Source organism: Notechis scutatus, chromosome 4 (genome assembly GCF_049901735.1).
Source record: "Notechis scutatus isolate UNSWTSFEM ecotype Mainland chromosome 4, rNotScu1.2, whole genome shotgun sequence".
NCBI classification, from domain to species: Eukaryota; Metazoa; Chordata; class Lepidosauria; order Squamata; family Elapidae; genus Notechis; species Notechis scutatus.
This window is the reverse complement of record NC_142012.1, coordinates 31,695,348-31,709,260: the sequence shown is the minus strand read 5'-3', so window position 1 is coordinate 31,709,260 and position 13,913 is coordinate 31,695,348. Positions and strand designations below refer to the sequence as shown.

Genomic DNA, 13,913 nt, shown 5'->3' with positions numbered 1-13,913 from the left:
AAACGAATACCTATTTATCTACTTGTATTTGAATGCTTTCTGGGGGGCAGGAGCTGCAACAAGCAATGGAAGTTCACCCTATCAAGCAATGCTTGGATCTCAAAGCCAGGCTCTCAGCTTTCCAGTTGACAAAGTCAATGTCTTTAATTCCTAAGCCATCACTTATTTTACCTCAGTATCTTAAAATCAAAGTTTTTTGTGAACTTTAAGCTCTAATTACATAATTACGAGTCTCCTTAAAATAGAAGAAGTACACTTTTGGAGCTTTGGAATATAAATATACTATACGTATAAAAAGCAATATTGAACTTGTGTGATCGTTCACAAAGAATCTTGTATATTACCCACTTAATTGAAATAGTCTGTTCCTAGTTGCCAAGCCTTAAAAGAAGCTTTTTAAAATATATATTGCATTAACACAGATCCAAATCCTATGAATATTCATATATAATCTCACTGTATTAAATCATAATATTTGCTTTACAAGCCAGACAAATCTCTTGATATATCTTAACTAAAATCACAAAAAATAAATTTCCATAAACTGCATTATAGCTTTGTTCTGAATAAAATTCAGTACAGCCTCAATTTAACATGCAATTAGGGGGCATGGGTGTAGTTACAGGTAATCCTTGATTTAAAGCCATTTGTTTAGTGACTGCTTGAACTTACACTTGCATTGAAAAAAGTGACTTATGACAGTTTTTCACACTTAACCATTGCACCATCCCCATGAATATGTGAGCAAAATTTGGATGTTTGGCAACTGGCATGTATTTATGATACAATTGCAGTGATGTAGGATCTTGTGATCACTTTTTGCCATCTTCTGATAAGCAAAGTCAATGGAAAACCAGATTAACAATCATGTTAGAAACTTTACAACTGCAGTGATTAATAACTGTAGCAATAAGAGCATAAAATGTGGCAAAACTCACTTAACAATCGTTTTGCTTAGCAGTGACAATTTGGAGCTCAATTGTGGTCATAAGTCAAGGGCTACCTATACTCTAAATCTAAACTTCTGTTAAATCTGAATTTACATAAATTTGTAGGACATTTGCATAGCTATAAAATTGATCTATCTAATGTAAAATTATTGTAAATTGCATTGTTTGCAATAAAACTTTACATTATTCTGTAATCCTTGACTTACAACAGTTTGTTTAGTGATCATTCAAAGTTACAATGGCACTGAAAAATGTGACTTATGACTGTTTTTCAAAGTTACCACTTTTGCAGCATCCCTAGGATCATGTGATCAAAATTCGGACACTTGGCAACTAGTTCGTATTTATGACCATTGTTATGTCCCAAAGTTATGTGATCTCCTGTGACCTTCTAACAAGCAAAGTCAATGGGGAAGCCAAGTTCACTTAACAACCAGATTACTAACATAACAACTGCAGTGATTCACTTAACAACTGGCAAGAAAGGTCATAAAATGGGGCAAAACTCACTTAATAAATATTTCACTTAACAAATTTTGGCTCAATTGTGGTCGTAAGTCAAGGACTGCCTGTAAAGTATATTTAATGTTTACTTAACTGTTTACAGTTCATTTAATGGATTGTTTTATGCTCTCACCAGCTATTAATGTTAAAGTTAACAAATGCATGTACACATCTCAGTGAGTGTACTGTAAAGCCTCAATTTATTAGACCTCAGTTTAATGGACCTCAGAAAAATAAAACTTTTTGTTCAAACTTCTCCTTTTACAAGACTATTGTCCATTAAATTGAGGGTTTGTCCATTATATCAGGATTATAAATGGATGCCAGAAATGCTAATGATATAATTGGGTAAATGATGTAAATTGGCATATTTTCAGATAGAAAAGATACCTTCTGCCATGTTAAATTGAGGTTTTGTTGTCATATATGATTGATTTTGACTACTGTAGTACGTTATACAATTTAGTGTGCAATGTGAACCTAATTACTAGTCATCTATAAACTATAATTTATTACTTCCTGCAAGATGTACCCTCAGTTAATCATAACTTTTTTGAACCATGTAGTAATTATATTTTTAAAGCAATACATTAATTGACTAATATCTTCCTTCAAGGCTTGCTTACACAGAGCAAAAACTAAATAAAGGGGTCTAACAAATTACAGCTTTTCTTTATGAAAATGCAGTCTACGACTTGAAAGTAGTCCTGAACTATTCGTTTAGCAACTATTCAAAGTTATAACAGCACTGAAAAAAGTAACTTATGGTCCTTGCACTTATGACTATCACAGCATCCCCAGTCATATGATCAAAATTTAGGCAGCCGGCATTATGACAGCTGCAGCATCCCCAGGTCATATGATTACCATCTGCAAACTTCTCAGCTGGTTTCTGACAAGCAAAGTCAATGGGGAATCTGGATTTGTTAACAACCACTTAATTTACTTGACAACTGCAATGACAAAAAAGTTCGTGAAACTGGGTGAAAAATTCTGGTCCCAAATGTGTGGTCAACCTACAACCACAATTGAGTGCAAAATGTATGTTGTTAAGTGAAAAATTTGTTAAGTGAATTTGTCCCAATTTACGACTTTTCTTGCCACATTTGTTAAATGAATCATTGCAGCTGTTAAATTAGTAAAATGTTAAATAAATCTGGCTTCTCCATTGACTTTGCTTGTCAGAATGTCACAAAATGACTCCTGAACACTGCAACCATCATAAATATGAGTCAATTGCTAAGCATTTGAATATAAATTACATGCCCACTGGAATCCTGCAATGGTCATAAGTGTGAAAAATGGTCATAAGTCACTATTTTCAATGCTGTTGTAATTTCAAACAGTCACTAAATGAACTGTTGTAAATCGAGGACTATGTGTATTATTTTAAAAAGGTAATATTTAATATTTCCTATACTACCTAGGAATACAAAGTAATTAGCATATTAAAACACCAAAATAATTTTACATCCAAATAAATTAGGATTGACTATATATTTAGTTTTTGCAAAATGCTATTAGTGAAACAAAAAACAGTAAGCATCTCAGCAGAAGCTATCCATATTTTGGAATACAAACTGAAAAATTACACAGGAAATAACTGAACTGGTATGTGGTGCATCATATATAACTGCACTTATTAAGTTCTAGATTTCATAGGGTTTTGTTTGCTTTTCCTTATTGCTCCTATTAAATAGAACAGGGCAAATTTTAATCTCGAATTAAAATGTTAAACAGACCAAATAAGTCTTTCATTTGTGGCAAAGTATTTAAAGGTCTACCTGTTTTCACAGTTTCAGTCTCGATTTCTTGTTCTTCTGCAACATCTTGTAGCAGGTAAGTTTCATCATCATAAACAAAAATCTGTGCAGCATATCCTTGTTCTACTCTGGCACATGGTACCGGCTCTACAATCACTGCTGGATATTCAGAAACTGGTTCATTCTCCTGTGGAACACAGTGAGAAAGATGTGTATAATATCACCATCTTAATCCAAGCAACATTTTCTGTTTGTAAAGCCTATGTCTTCAATATTGTTTTACAAATCAATCTGGATATAAGACATGAATTTGAGAAAATACATCAGTGTAAAAAACATGCAAACATTATTCTCACCAGATACGTACCAAGTTTTGGAAAAACATAATTTGAAATGTATTAGCATTTTATTTTCATAACTTGGAAGTGACTAGGTACATTAGTAAAAGAATAATTAGAATAGAAAAAATAACATGGTTCAAATTTATACTATTATTTTTATATTATTTTAAAACACATTTTGATCAACTCCTGTTGGTGAACATACTCCTGTCCCTTGTTTTCCCCACAACAACCTTGTAAAGTGGGTTGGGCCAAGAGAGAGTTCTTTAATTTCAGTGAAATAATTAAATGTATTCAAGATTTTTGGTTTTTCATTAAATTATTTTTTTTTCTCCATAGAAGGAAGCCTGTAAGATTAGCTGGACTAAGTGGTAGTAATAGTCCCATGACTGAGGGTAGACTGCCCAACAGTTCTAGCCCAATATTTTAACTACTTCTATCCATACATTTGATTTTTTTATCTTCTTTCCAAAATATAGTTTGAATTCACATGAAGAACATACAGCTTCTCCTATTTTCTGACCTTGCCTTCAATCTGTACTCCATTGCTGTCAAATTCCAGGCTTGAACTTCCATTGTGAACTACTGCTGATGTCATTGTACATTCCTTGGATGTATTGAAAGGCTAACAGCAAAATAAGTCGATGTTTTCAAGAACCGCAATGCTGACAGTGTGAAGTACAAGAGGTCCACAAACAAGGGGAATATTTCCAAAATTCAATTTCTTGGTACTGGAATAAGAGATCCTGAGAGAAAACATAACCATTAGTTATTTAGTGTTTTATATGCTAATGCTTCTAAAAGGTATACAATGTTACGTTAAAATTAAGCAATACTAAATGATGTAATTTGCATTACAAGTAGTCCTTGTTAAGTGAATCTAACTGAAACTAGCAACTTGGTTAAGAAAAGTGATGCCTAAGTGAAGCCACAACTGTGCTTATATAATCTTACTTCAACTTTCCTTCACTTTACACATCTGTGAAAGTTATAGTGAGGGTTGGTCACAAAGTTACATTTTCATCACCATTCTCTGAAGGGTCACTAAACAAGGCAATAGCACTTACAATACACTTATATATCGCTTCGTAGTGCTTTACAGTCCTCTCTAATCTGTTTATAGTGTCAGCATATTGCCCCAACAATCATTTACGGAGAGGATCAAACTGCTGACAGTCAGCAGAATTAGCCTGCAATACTGCATTCTAACCACTGAGTCACCAAGGCAATAGTTACATAAAGACTATCTGAATTTGAAAAATTATTGATTTGCCATCTCATCTGTTTGTTAAAGTTTGCACATCATCCACAAAGTGTACATACCATATTTAATTTTTCAGCCACTTTAAAATCTTTTTAATATTACTTGCAGAAATTATATTACTATTCAAAAGTAATTAACTATATAAACTAAGATTAATTCAAAATAACCTAGAGATATTTAAATAAATGTATAAATATTACTATTCATTGCTTATGAACTCAAGCATTTGCTGCAGATATATATTTATATAAAATGCTAAAGGCTGGATTCATAATTTCTGCACAATAATTCTCTAATGCCAACTGTAATATTAAATAATTGATTTTATTAATGAAGTACAAGAAATAAAGGAAATAATAAAATACTCAATCATTAACCCCATCATATTCTGACCGCATCAATAGAAACTATAATTTTGGGGGAACGGTGGTCAAACATACAATTCATATACATATGCATATAACGAAAACATTTCAAACTTTTCCTGGGAAATAGAGTAAAAATCCACTTTGCTATAGTGGTTAAAAGGCCCAGACTAGAAACAAAGAGATGGTGAATTCTTGTCCAATCCATCACAATGCCAGTGGCCAGTTACACTGCCTCTGCCTTAGGAAGAAGACAATGGGAAACTATTTCTGAAAATATTGCCAAGAAAATAAATGGATTTGCCCAGTCGTTAGGAGTCAAGACTTCAAAGCACACACAGAAAAACACAAATACAAACAACATATACATGCACACATATAGTAATATTAAAATTATGCTCTGTTCAAACTGTAATAAGGATGGTTGTTTTCTGTTGTTAATGCCAGTAAAAACACCACTTTCCTTTTGCCGTGTTCATGACTGGTAAAATGCTATTGGTCAACAGGATCATAAGGATGTTAGCAGCATTCTGACAGAATGCTACAACCAGGGGTGGGATTCCACCGGTTCTGTCCGGTTCTATAGAACCAGTTGTTATAATTCTGCGCAGTTCGGAGAACCGACAAATCGCACCACTGGCTGGCCCTGCCCCTCTCTGCCAGCCCCTCCCCACCCAGTCAGTCCTTGTCGCGCATACACGGCATCACCTGCAGCCTGCTTTTGCCCACCCACCAGGCCAGCTATTACAGCCTGCCTTCCACTGTGGCCCTGCCTGATCTCCCTAGGTGAGTGAGGCTCTGCAAGCTCTGGGGCCCAGTCGCCTACCTACCACTGCCAGTCGCCTTCCCCTCCCTCCCTTGCCTTTTGCCGCCCACCGCCCTAACCTGGGCGACCACTTTGCCACCTGGATGGCCCCTTTGCCTCCTACCCCTTCCCTCTCCCACCCGCAGCTCATTTATTGGACCCGGAACAATCGCCCCTGGTTGGCCACACCACGCCTGCCCGGTCGCACCTATATCGGCAACAGGCGTCATTTTGAAGTTGAGGGAGAAGTTGGGAAGAAAGTGGAGGGTCCTGCAGTGGCTGGCACAAGAGAACTGCTGAGAAGCGGGGAAGTGGCTTTCTAGTGGTCCAACCCAGCATTTAGGCCAGTGGGCCATGGGAATTCAGAGCACCAAGGGAAAGGGGGATTGCCAGAGGGAGACGCCCTCTCCGTGCTGAATTGGGACCATTCGGGGTAGTCCTAGGAATTGGGTGAGCCGAGCCACAGCTCCTTGCCTTCTTAGCTCAGTGAACGGCTGTTTTCTGCAGGAGGACGACTGTGGAGGGGAGAGGTCTACCTGACCGACTCCTCTGGTGTCTTCACCAGATTATTTGGACAGTTACAAGCGAGCGCAGCTAAAGGCACTGCTCTCGCACGTCAGCCCAGGCCTCATCCCATGGCTCCGTAAAGCCAACACCAAAGAAGTGGGCATTCAGGTGAACCCACGGTGCAATGCTCGCTTGGATCTTGGCTGCTCCAGGCTGTCCGATCTCAAAGCCCCTTTGGCCAGCTGAGCTGGGAGCCACCGTTTCCAGGTTTCTACTCATCCGTGCTTGGTCGCCGCCTCTTCACCTTGCCTGAAGTGGCTGGTCCTGCCCCTCACCCTCCCTTCCCTTGCCTGGCCTGAGAAGGTAAGGGTGACGGCAGGGAATAGCGAAGTAGCCAAGTCCCTATCTTTCCTTTCCTGTCTCCCACTTTCTATGTCTGTCTGTCTGTCTGTCTCTCTCTCTCTCTCTCTCTCAATGCTGCGGCTGGGCCAAGCCAGCAAGCTCCTTGGCGCTCTTCACTTCTTCTTTCATTTCTTCTTTTTGGAATCCAAACTGGCTGAACAACGATTGCCAGCCACGGTGGAAGTGTCCCTTTGGGCAACCCTTCTCCTCCTCCCCCTCCTCCTCCTCTTGCGACCGGTGGCTCTAGTGGGGCCAGGAGGGTCCACATGCGCAGGGAGATGCTCCTCAAGCGAGTGCCAAAGCACAGCAAAACCGGGCGTGGGGCGGGCAGCTGCTTGCTTGAGGGTCTCCCCGCGCATGTGTACCCTCCCGGCCCCACCACAGCCATTGGTTGTGAGAGGAGGGGGAAAGGAGGAGGAGGGTTGCCTGAAGGGACTCTTCCACCGCGGCTGGCGATTGTTATTCAGCTAGTCTGGATTCCAAAAAGAAAAAATGAAAGAGAGAGAGAGAGAGAGAGACAGAGACAGAGAGACACACAGAGAGAGGGGGAGAGAGAGGGGAAGATAGGGAGAGGGGCAGAGAGAGAAACACAAAGAGAGAGATACAGAGAGGGGGAAGCCATAGACACAGAGACGGGGGGGGAGAGAGAGAAGGAAAGAGATAAAAAGAGAGGGAAAGAGAGAAAAAGAGAGAATGAGAGAGGGAAAGAGAGAGAATGAGAGAGAGAGAGACAAGAAAAAAAAAGAAAGAGAAAAGAGAAAAAAGAGAAGAAGCGAAAGGAAGAAAAGGGATAGACAAAGAAAGGGAGAGATGGAAGGAAGGGACAAAGAAAGAAAAAGAGAGGGTGGGAGGGGGAAGTGAATGAGATATAAGGATGGATACATGGAGGGAGGGAGAGAGAATAAAAGGAGAGTAAGGAAGGACACAAACCCTGGCTTCAGAAGACTCTGAAACAGTACAGCAATCTAGGGCTGGAAGGGATCTCGGAGGTCATCTTCTCGTCCAATTCTGTAAGGAGATCCTTACAGAATCATAGAATAGCAGGATTAGAAGGAGTGTGTGTGTGTGTGTGTGTATGCGCGCATGGCTGTCAAAACTCCAAAAACAGGTCAAGTAGCTCTGGGGAGGTCATTCATAAACACTTGCTAAGCAACCCGCCATTAAGCGAGGACCACTTGTATTTGATTTGCTAATCACATGGCCACCTGGCCATGTCCAGCCAGTCATGTGATCACCAAGCCATGCCCACCCAGTCACATGACCACCAAGCCACACCCACAAATTAGGCCATGCCCACAGAACCAGTTGTTAAGAAATTTGGATCCCACCACTGGCTACAACAATTCAGAATATTTCCTATGATATGTGAAAACTATACTTCTATCTTTCAAATTTCTGGATGATCATGTCTAAGAACATATAGTGATATTAGCAGAATCATTTTGATAAAAATAAACTTGGGAAGGAATCCATAGTGGATAAAAATGCCAAATCCAGTCTGAACATTTGTTTGTGCAACAAGCCATAATAATAATAATAGGCAATAAAATAATCACAATATAAAATCACAGATTAGGAAGGGATCATTTTGGCCACTGAGTCCAATCCTCTGCATCACAAAAAATCAAAGTATTTTAAGATATAGTTTTTATAAAACAATTACTTCAACAATCAGAAAAATAATAATCAGAAAAAGGTTTTCAGTTTTTCTGTTTGTAAGTTCTCTGGATATACCAAAAATCTACATGTGAAGGGACTATTTCTGGGGAGAAAAGTCTCTGCATGTGGCAATAATTTTCATAAAATATTTTATATATAAAACGATAAAAGCATAAATCAGAAAAATTACAATTCTTCAGATATTCTAATTTGAAGAAGGTCTAAATAGGGATGTCTACCATTCCCTCTTGTGTTTAATTCAATTTCAGAAATTGAAATGTAGGGGGCGTGCATAAGCGCACCAACGTGCCTACCGTCCCTGTCCTATTGTTTCTCTTATTCTTTTATTTTTCTTATATGTACCTATTTCATATATTCACAACCATGTATACACTTGTACTTATTATCTTGTAAACAATTGACAAATCAAATAAATAAATAAATAAATAAATAAATGTGGATGAATAGCCACATCCTAACAGTGAGTATAGACCACGGGTGTCAAACTGGATTTCTTCGAGGGCTAGATCAGCATTGTACTTCTCTGCGGGCTGTCTGGAAGAGGGGGAGGGAATGGGACAGTGTGGCCCGTTTTTGGCCTGGATGGTCTCCTGCAACACCCTACCAGCCAACTAAAGAAATAGGTTTTATAAAAAGCAGAGGGACATAAAATCAGATGGCTATCATAAAATAGATAATAAAAAGCAAGAAAACAGAAGAAGCTTCACCTTTGCTTCATTGATTACAAGGTCTTTGTGTAGATTACACCAGAATGCACTGAAGAACATTCAGTGTTAATAGTAATGATTATGCCATAATGCCTGATTATTCTTGAGGAAGTTATATTATCAACAAACTACAGAAAAAAATTAGTTTGGAGAAATAGAATATTTCAGAATAGTGAAGCAAGTAAAATGAAGATTTATGCTTCGTTTGATTTATATATCAAGCAAGACATATTACAGTATTTTTAATGTGAAAACTATTAAATTATGTTGAATAATGTCCTTAAGATTGTGAATAAATTTAGTGTTACTTAATCCTTCTCATAAGAATCAGGTTCTTCTCTGATTCAAAATTCCCAAATAAGTTATTTCCAATCAATCAGATATCCTTCCCTAAAAAGAGCTATCCTGCACATACAGGAAAAGTTATATGATAAGCAAGAGAAGTGACAGGATGGTTCAATATGAAATTATATTGACTCCTTTTACTTTAAAGTCAAATTAATGAAGTAATGTTAAAAAATAAAACACTGACACTAAAAATGAGAAGAAAAGAAAATGTGGCCTACGTATGGAGAACTAGAGAAACGTGGTAGAACCTGGAGACAGTAGAAGTAGAAGTGGAAGTACTTTGAAAAAAGAAAGATAAGATAGTACTAAAATTAGGCACCTTAGTTGTAATTCCCAACATGTGGAGCATCACTCAAATGCATTTTATTTTGTGATGATAACTTTAATACCAACAAACAATATCTGCCTATCCTAGGTCTTTGGGAAGGATTTGATAGGTGGATAAAAATGCCAAATCCAGTTTAAAAACTGCTGACTATTGGACAAAACATAATAATAATAGACACTGAACAAGCTAAAGTGCTCTGGAACTTTATAATTCAAACAGACAAGCACCTGCTGCCTAACACCCCAGATTTAACAACTGTCGATATTCTGAAAGACAGAAAAGTCTAGAAAGCGGACATGGTAGTACCCAGAGACAACAGAATAAAAAATAGAAAACTGGAGAAGATAACAAATTACAAAGACCTGCAAAAAGAAATAGAATGACTGTGGCAAAATAAAGCAAAGATGGTACCAAATACTAATAGGTGCCTTAGATACAATCCCAAAATATATGAAGCCCCATTTGAACACCATCAGCATCAACAAAATTACCATCAGCAAACTGCAGAAGGCAGTTTTACTTGAAACCTGACACTCACTTTTCAAATGTTTTTCCATGAAAATAACTCTGTCAAGTAGGTTGAATAGAAATAAAAATTAACCTTAAAACCACAGAACCTTTCTATACTTCTTGAGTTTCCCTCATCATAGTCCATTACCGTAATCATTATAGCATACTGATTTTGTAGCAATCTTAAAATTAAGTGTACTTTCTCTCAAAATATATATTCTGATACAAATATACAAGTAATTAACCTTTATATTATACATTATAACTAATATTTTGAGAACAAAGCATACATGGCTTTTTGCTTATGTACCCATTCATTCACAATTGGCTTCATTGGTACAATATATTTCAAATGCACAGGTTATGCAAACGAAAGAATGGCCAGTATAGTCAAATGTTTTAAATTTTCAACTAGAATTGGAGAGACCCTGGTTGAAATCCTTTCAGCCTAAGATATGAAACTTACAGGCTGACTTCCTCCTCTCAGCCCAAACTACCTTAACAAGGTTGTTGTTGAAGGAAGATTTTCATACAACAGCTTCTATAAAGAAGGTAGGCTATCAAACTAACAATGCAAAAATAAATGTAAAAGGCAAACCCCCTTTTCAGAAACGAACAACTGATTCGGTTTTTTTTAACCAGTGCTTTTAGAAGGGACACCCCATTCAGTTTTCCCATATTCCAAACAATCCGCAACATGCTTAAAAACAACACAATAGCACGGAGCCAGCAGTAAAGAGAAAATTGGTCGGGATGCAGCTACAACTTTCTTGTATAACCAGTCTTGTCAGACGTCGCAGATGTTACTAGGCCAAGCATATTCAATGGTTCCGATGTTGTTGTTTTGCAATTTAACGGGAGGGAAGGGGGAGCCCCGTCACAACCACCAAGACCGTCTAAGCAAGGCTTTCCCAAGTAAGTGCGTATGCAATGCTCATCCGGGAAATAATACGAGAAACCGAAAGTAAAGGTTTGGAGGAGGAGAGGGAGGGGGGGGGGAGGAGAGCTAGGAGGCAAGTAATGTCTTCCCTATTGACAAGGAGACCGGCCGAAGCGGCTTCATTTCCCGGCAACGAGGGCCTCGCTTACCCACGTACACATCCCCTTCCAAGATGATCAACAAAGCCAAGGCTGCACCGGGGTGGGGTGCAGGGGCGGGGGGGAAAGGGGAACCGAAGATATTTTCAAAGATTCCCCTTTGCGACTGGAGGACAATCCCTTCAAGCTCTTCTGTTTTCCCTCTTCATTCTTTGCAAATGTGGTCAATATTCCGACGAAGAGGCTGGGGGCCGGAGAGCGCAGAGGCTTCCCTTCCACCCCAAACAAAAAACCTGACAGGCAAAAAGCTTCGCTGGGGGAAAAACCCACAGCCAGCTCAATCAGATTTTCCTGCCCGTCCCCGTCCTTCCTTCACGACACACACCACATTCTTGTGTACAAGTTGCACAATCGTTGAACTGAGAAGGAAAATTACAGTTCGGCGGACCGGGGGGAGGGGGACTTTTTCCAGGGCGGTTGATGTCACTCTCCCTTAATCGCTCCCATAACGAACATACACACTAGCACTCGTGTAAACCGATTAATACAAGGAAAGCTGGACCCCCCACCCCCACCCCGCTGTCTAAGATTAACCCACCCCCCACAAGCCCTGTGGGACCGCCTAGTCTGAGACCAACCTCTCCCGGCCGCTCCGGTTGTCCAGATCACACGCTCGCCAACGGACAGAGAGGGAATCGGGGCGGGGGTTCACACAGAGATCGGCTCTTCTTCCCCGCGGCGATTCCCGTTAACGGAATCTTCCCCCCGATTCTCATTCACGGGCCGGCGGAAAGGGGGACCAAACTAAGCGAGGGGGGCTCGCCTTTCTTTGCCGCCGCTGCCAAGGCCGGCTTCAGCCCCCGAGAGCCGCTGCCATTTCTCTCTGGGCCGAAAGGCTCCGGGTGTCGCCTCCGACGGCGCGGACCGGGGCGCCGCGAGGGAGCCCCTCCCCTGCTCCGCCTGCCCTCCCCCTTACCTTGTTTATGTGTCAAAGGGAAACGTCGTCCTCTCGCAGCAGGCCGAGCGGCGGCGGGAGGCAAACAGCCGGTAGCAACCGCCGGGAGAGAAGCAGCTCCGGGCGGGGGTGAGAAAGACGAGGGAGGGCTCCTCGCGAACAGCAGCGGCGAGAGTAGCAGCCGCCCAACGCGGGGGAGGAGACACTTGGGGAGGGAGCAGGGCCCGTGCGACACAGCAGGCGGGCGGGCTGGCCTTTTTGCTTGCCTCATTCACCCGCCGCGCTGCCGAGAGAATTACGCGACTCCGGGCCTCGGTCCCTGTTTCTGCACATGCTCACGCACCTGAAGCGCTTTCGCTGAGCGGGCACGGATGCTCTCCGTTGCATAAAGAAGCGCCGCCGTTGCTGCTGGAGTAGGGCCCCTAATATTAATATTATTGTGCTACGGGTTGAGGGAATTGAACGTGAAAGAACCGTCAATTTCTCTTCGCCGATTGCTATAGAAGAAAGACGTGAGGAGGAAGAGGAGGTCGGTTCAGTTTACTAGTGGTAGAGAATCGGTACTTTTCTTTTTCGTCTCTTTTCTTATGTTTCTATGCTCTCTTTCTCTAAGGTTGTGCCAAAATCTGGACCACCACTGGAGGACTGCAGAGGATTTTTTCCCCCTGCATCTTTGCTACATCGGGATTTTAGCAGCCTAGAGATGTGCCTAAGTTCATCTTTCATGTACTGCATTCTCACATTTCAGTGAGGTATATGGATAGTTCTCGGCTTATGACCACAATTGAGCCCAGGATTTCTGTTGTAAAGTGAGTTTTGCCCCATTTTACAATCTTTCTAGCTACAGTTAAGTGAATCCCTGACAGTTATTAAATTAGTAACCCAGTTGTTAATTGAATCTGGCTTCCCCATTGACTTTGCTTGTCAAGGTTGCAAAAGGTGATCACATGATCATGGGGATGCTGCAAAGATTGTAACTGTGAAAAATGATCTAGCCACTTTTTTCAGTTCCATTGTAACTGACCAGTCACTAAATGAACTGTTATAAATTAAGAACTACCTGTATTGGGTTAACTGGCTATGTGCATATTACGGACTCACTGTGGGCTGCTCCCCACAGAGTTTAATGTTCCTTAACCTTTTCAATTGTCAAATAATGTAGTGACATAATTTGCACTGCCCTGACACATGTCTTTAATCTGCCTTGCAAGGGATTTTGTTCTTGGACAAATTAAGGACAGATTTGGCAATGTGTTGCTTTCCCCACTCCCAATGTTAAGGGAATGGATCAAGATACAGCAGACTGAGCTTTATCTTGTGCAATGAATTGAGGGAATATTCCCCTACTTCATCCTAGCCTATCTTCCACCCAGTAAACTGACAGTTTGTTCAGCTTTCTGTCACTTATGCTAGAATAGGAAATTGACAACACCCTCAATTTCTCCT

General features: G+C 40.4%; 1 protein-coding gene across 2 annotated transcripts in view; it reads right to left on the bottom strand.

Annotated features, from left to right (window-relative positions):
• The window catches only part of ELF2 (E74 like ETS transcription factor 2), a 40,119-nt gene extending 27,265 nt beyond the window's left edge, over positions 1–12,854 (bottom strand). The window contains exons 1-3 of one of the 2 annotated variants that reach the window (XM_026668834.2): positions 12,489–12,854; positions 4,082–4,304; positions 3,239–3,404 (exon numbers count right to left, since the gene is read on the bottom strand). In XM_026668834.2, coding sequence (XP_026524619.1) covers positions 3,239–3,404; positions 4,082–4,156 — 241 coding nt within the window. In that variant the 5' untranslated portion in view covers positions 4,157–4,304; positions 12,489–12,854. Of the gene's footprint in view, positions 1–3,238; positions 3,405–4,081; positions 4,305–12,150 lie in introns of both variants that reach the window. The other variant, XM_026668835.2, reaches the window with a different exon arrangement.
• Between the last annotated feature and the right edge of the window lie 1,059 nt (positions 12,855–13,913).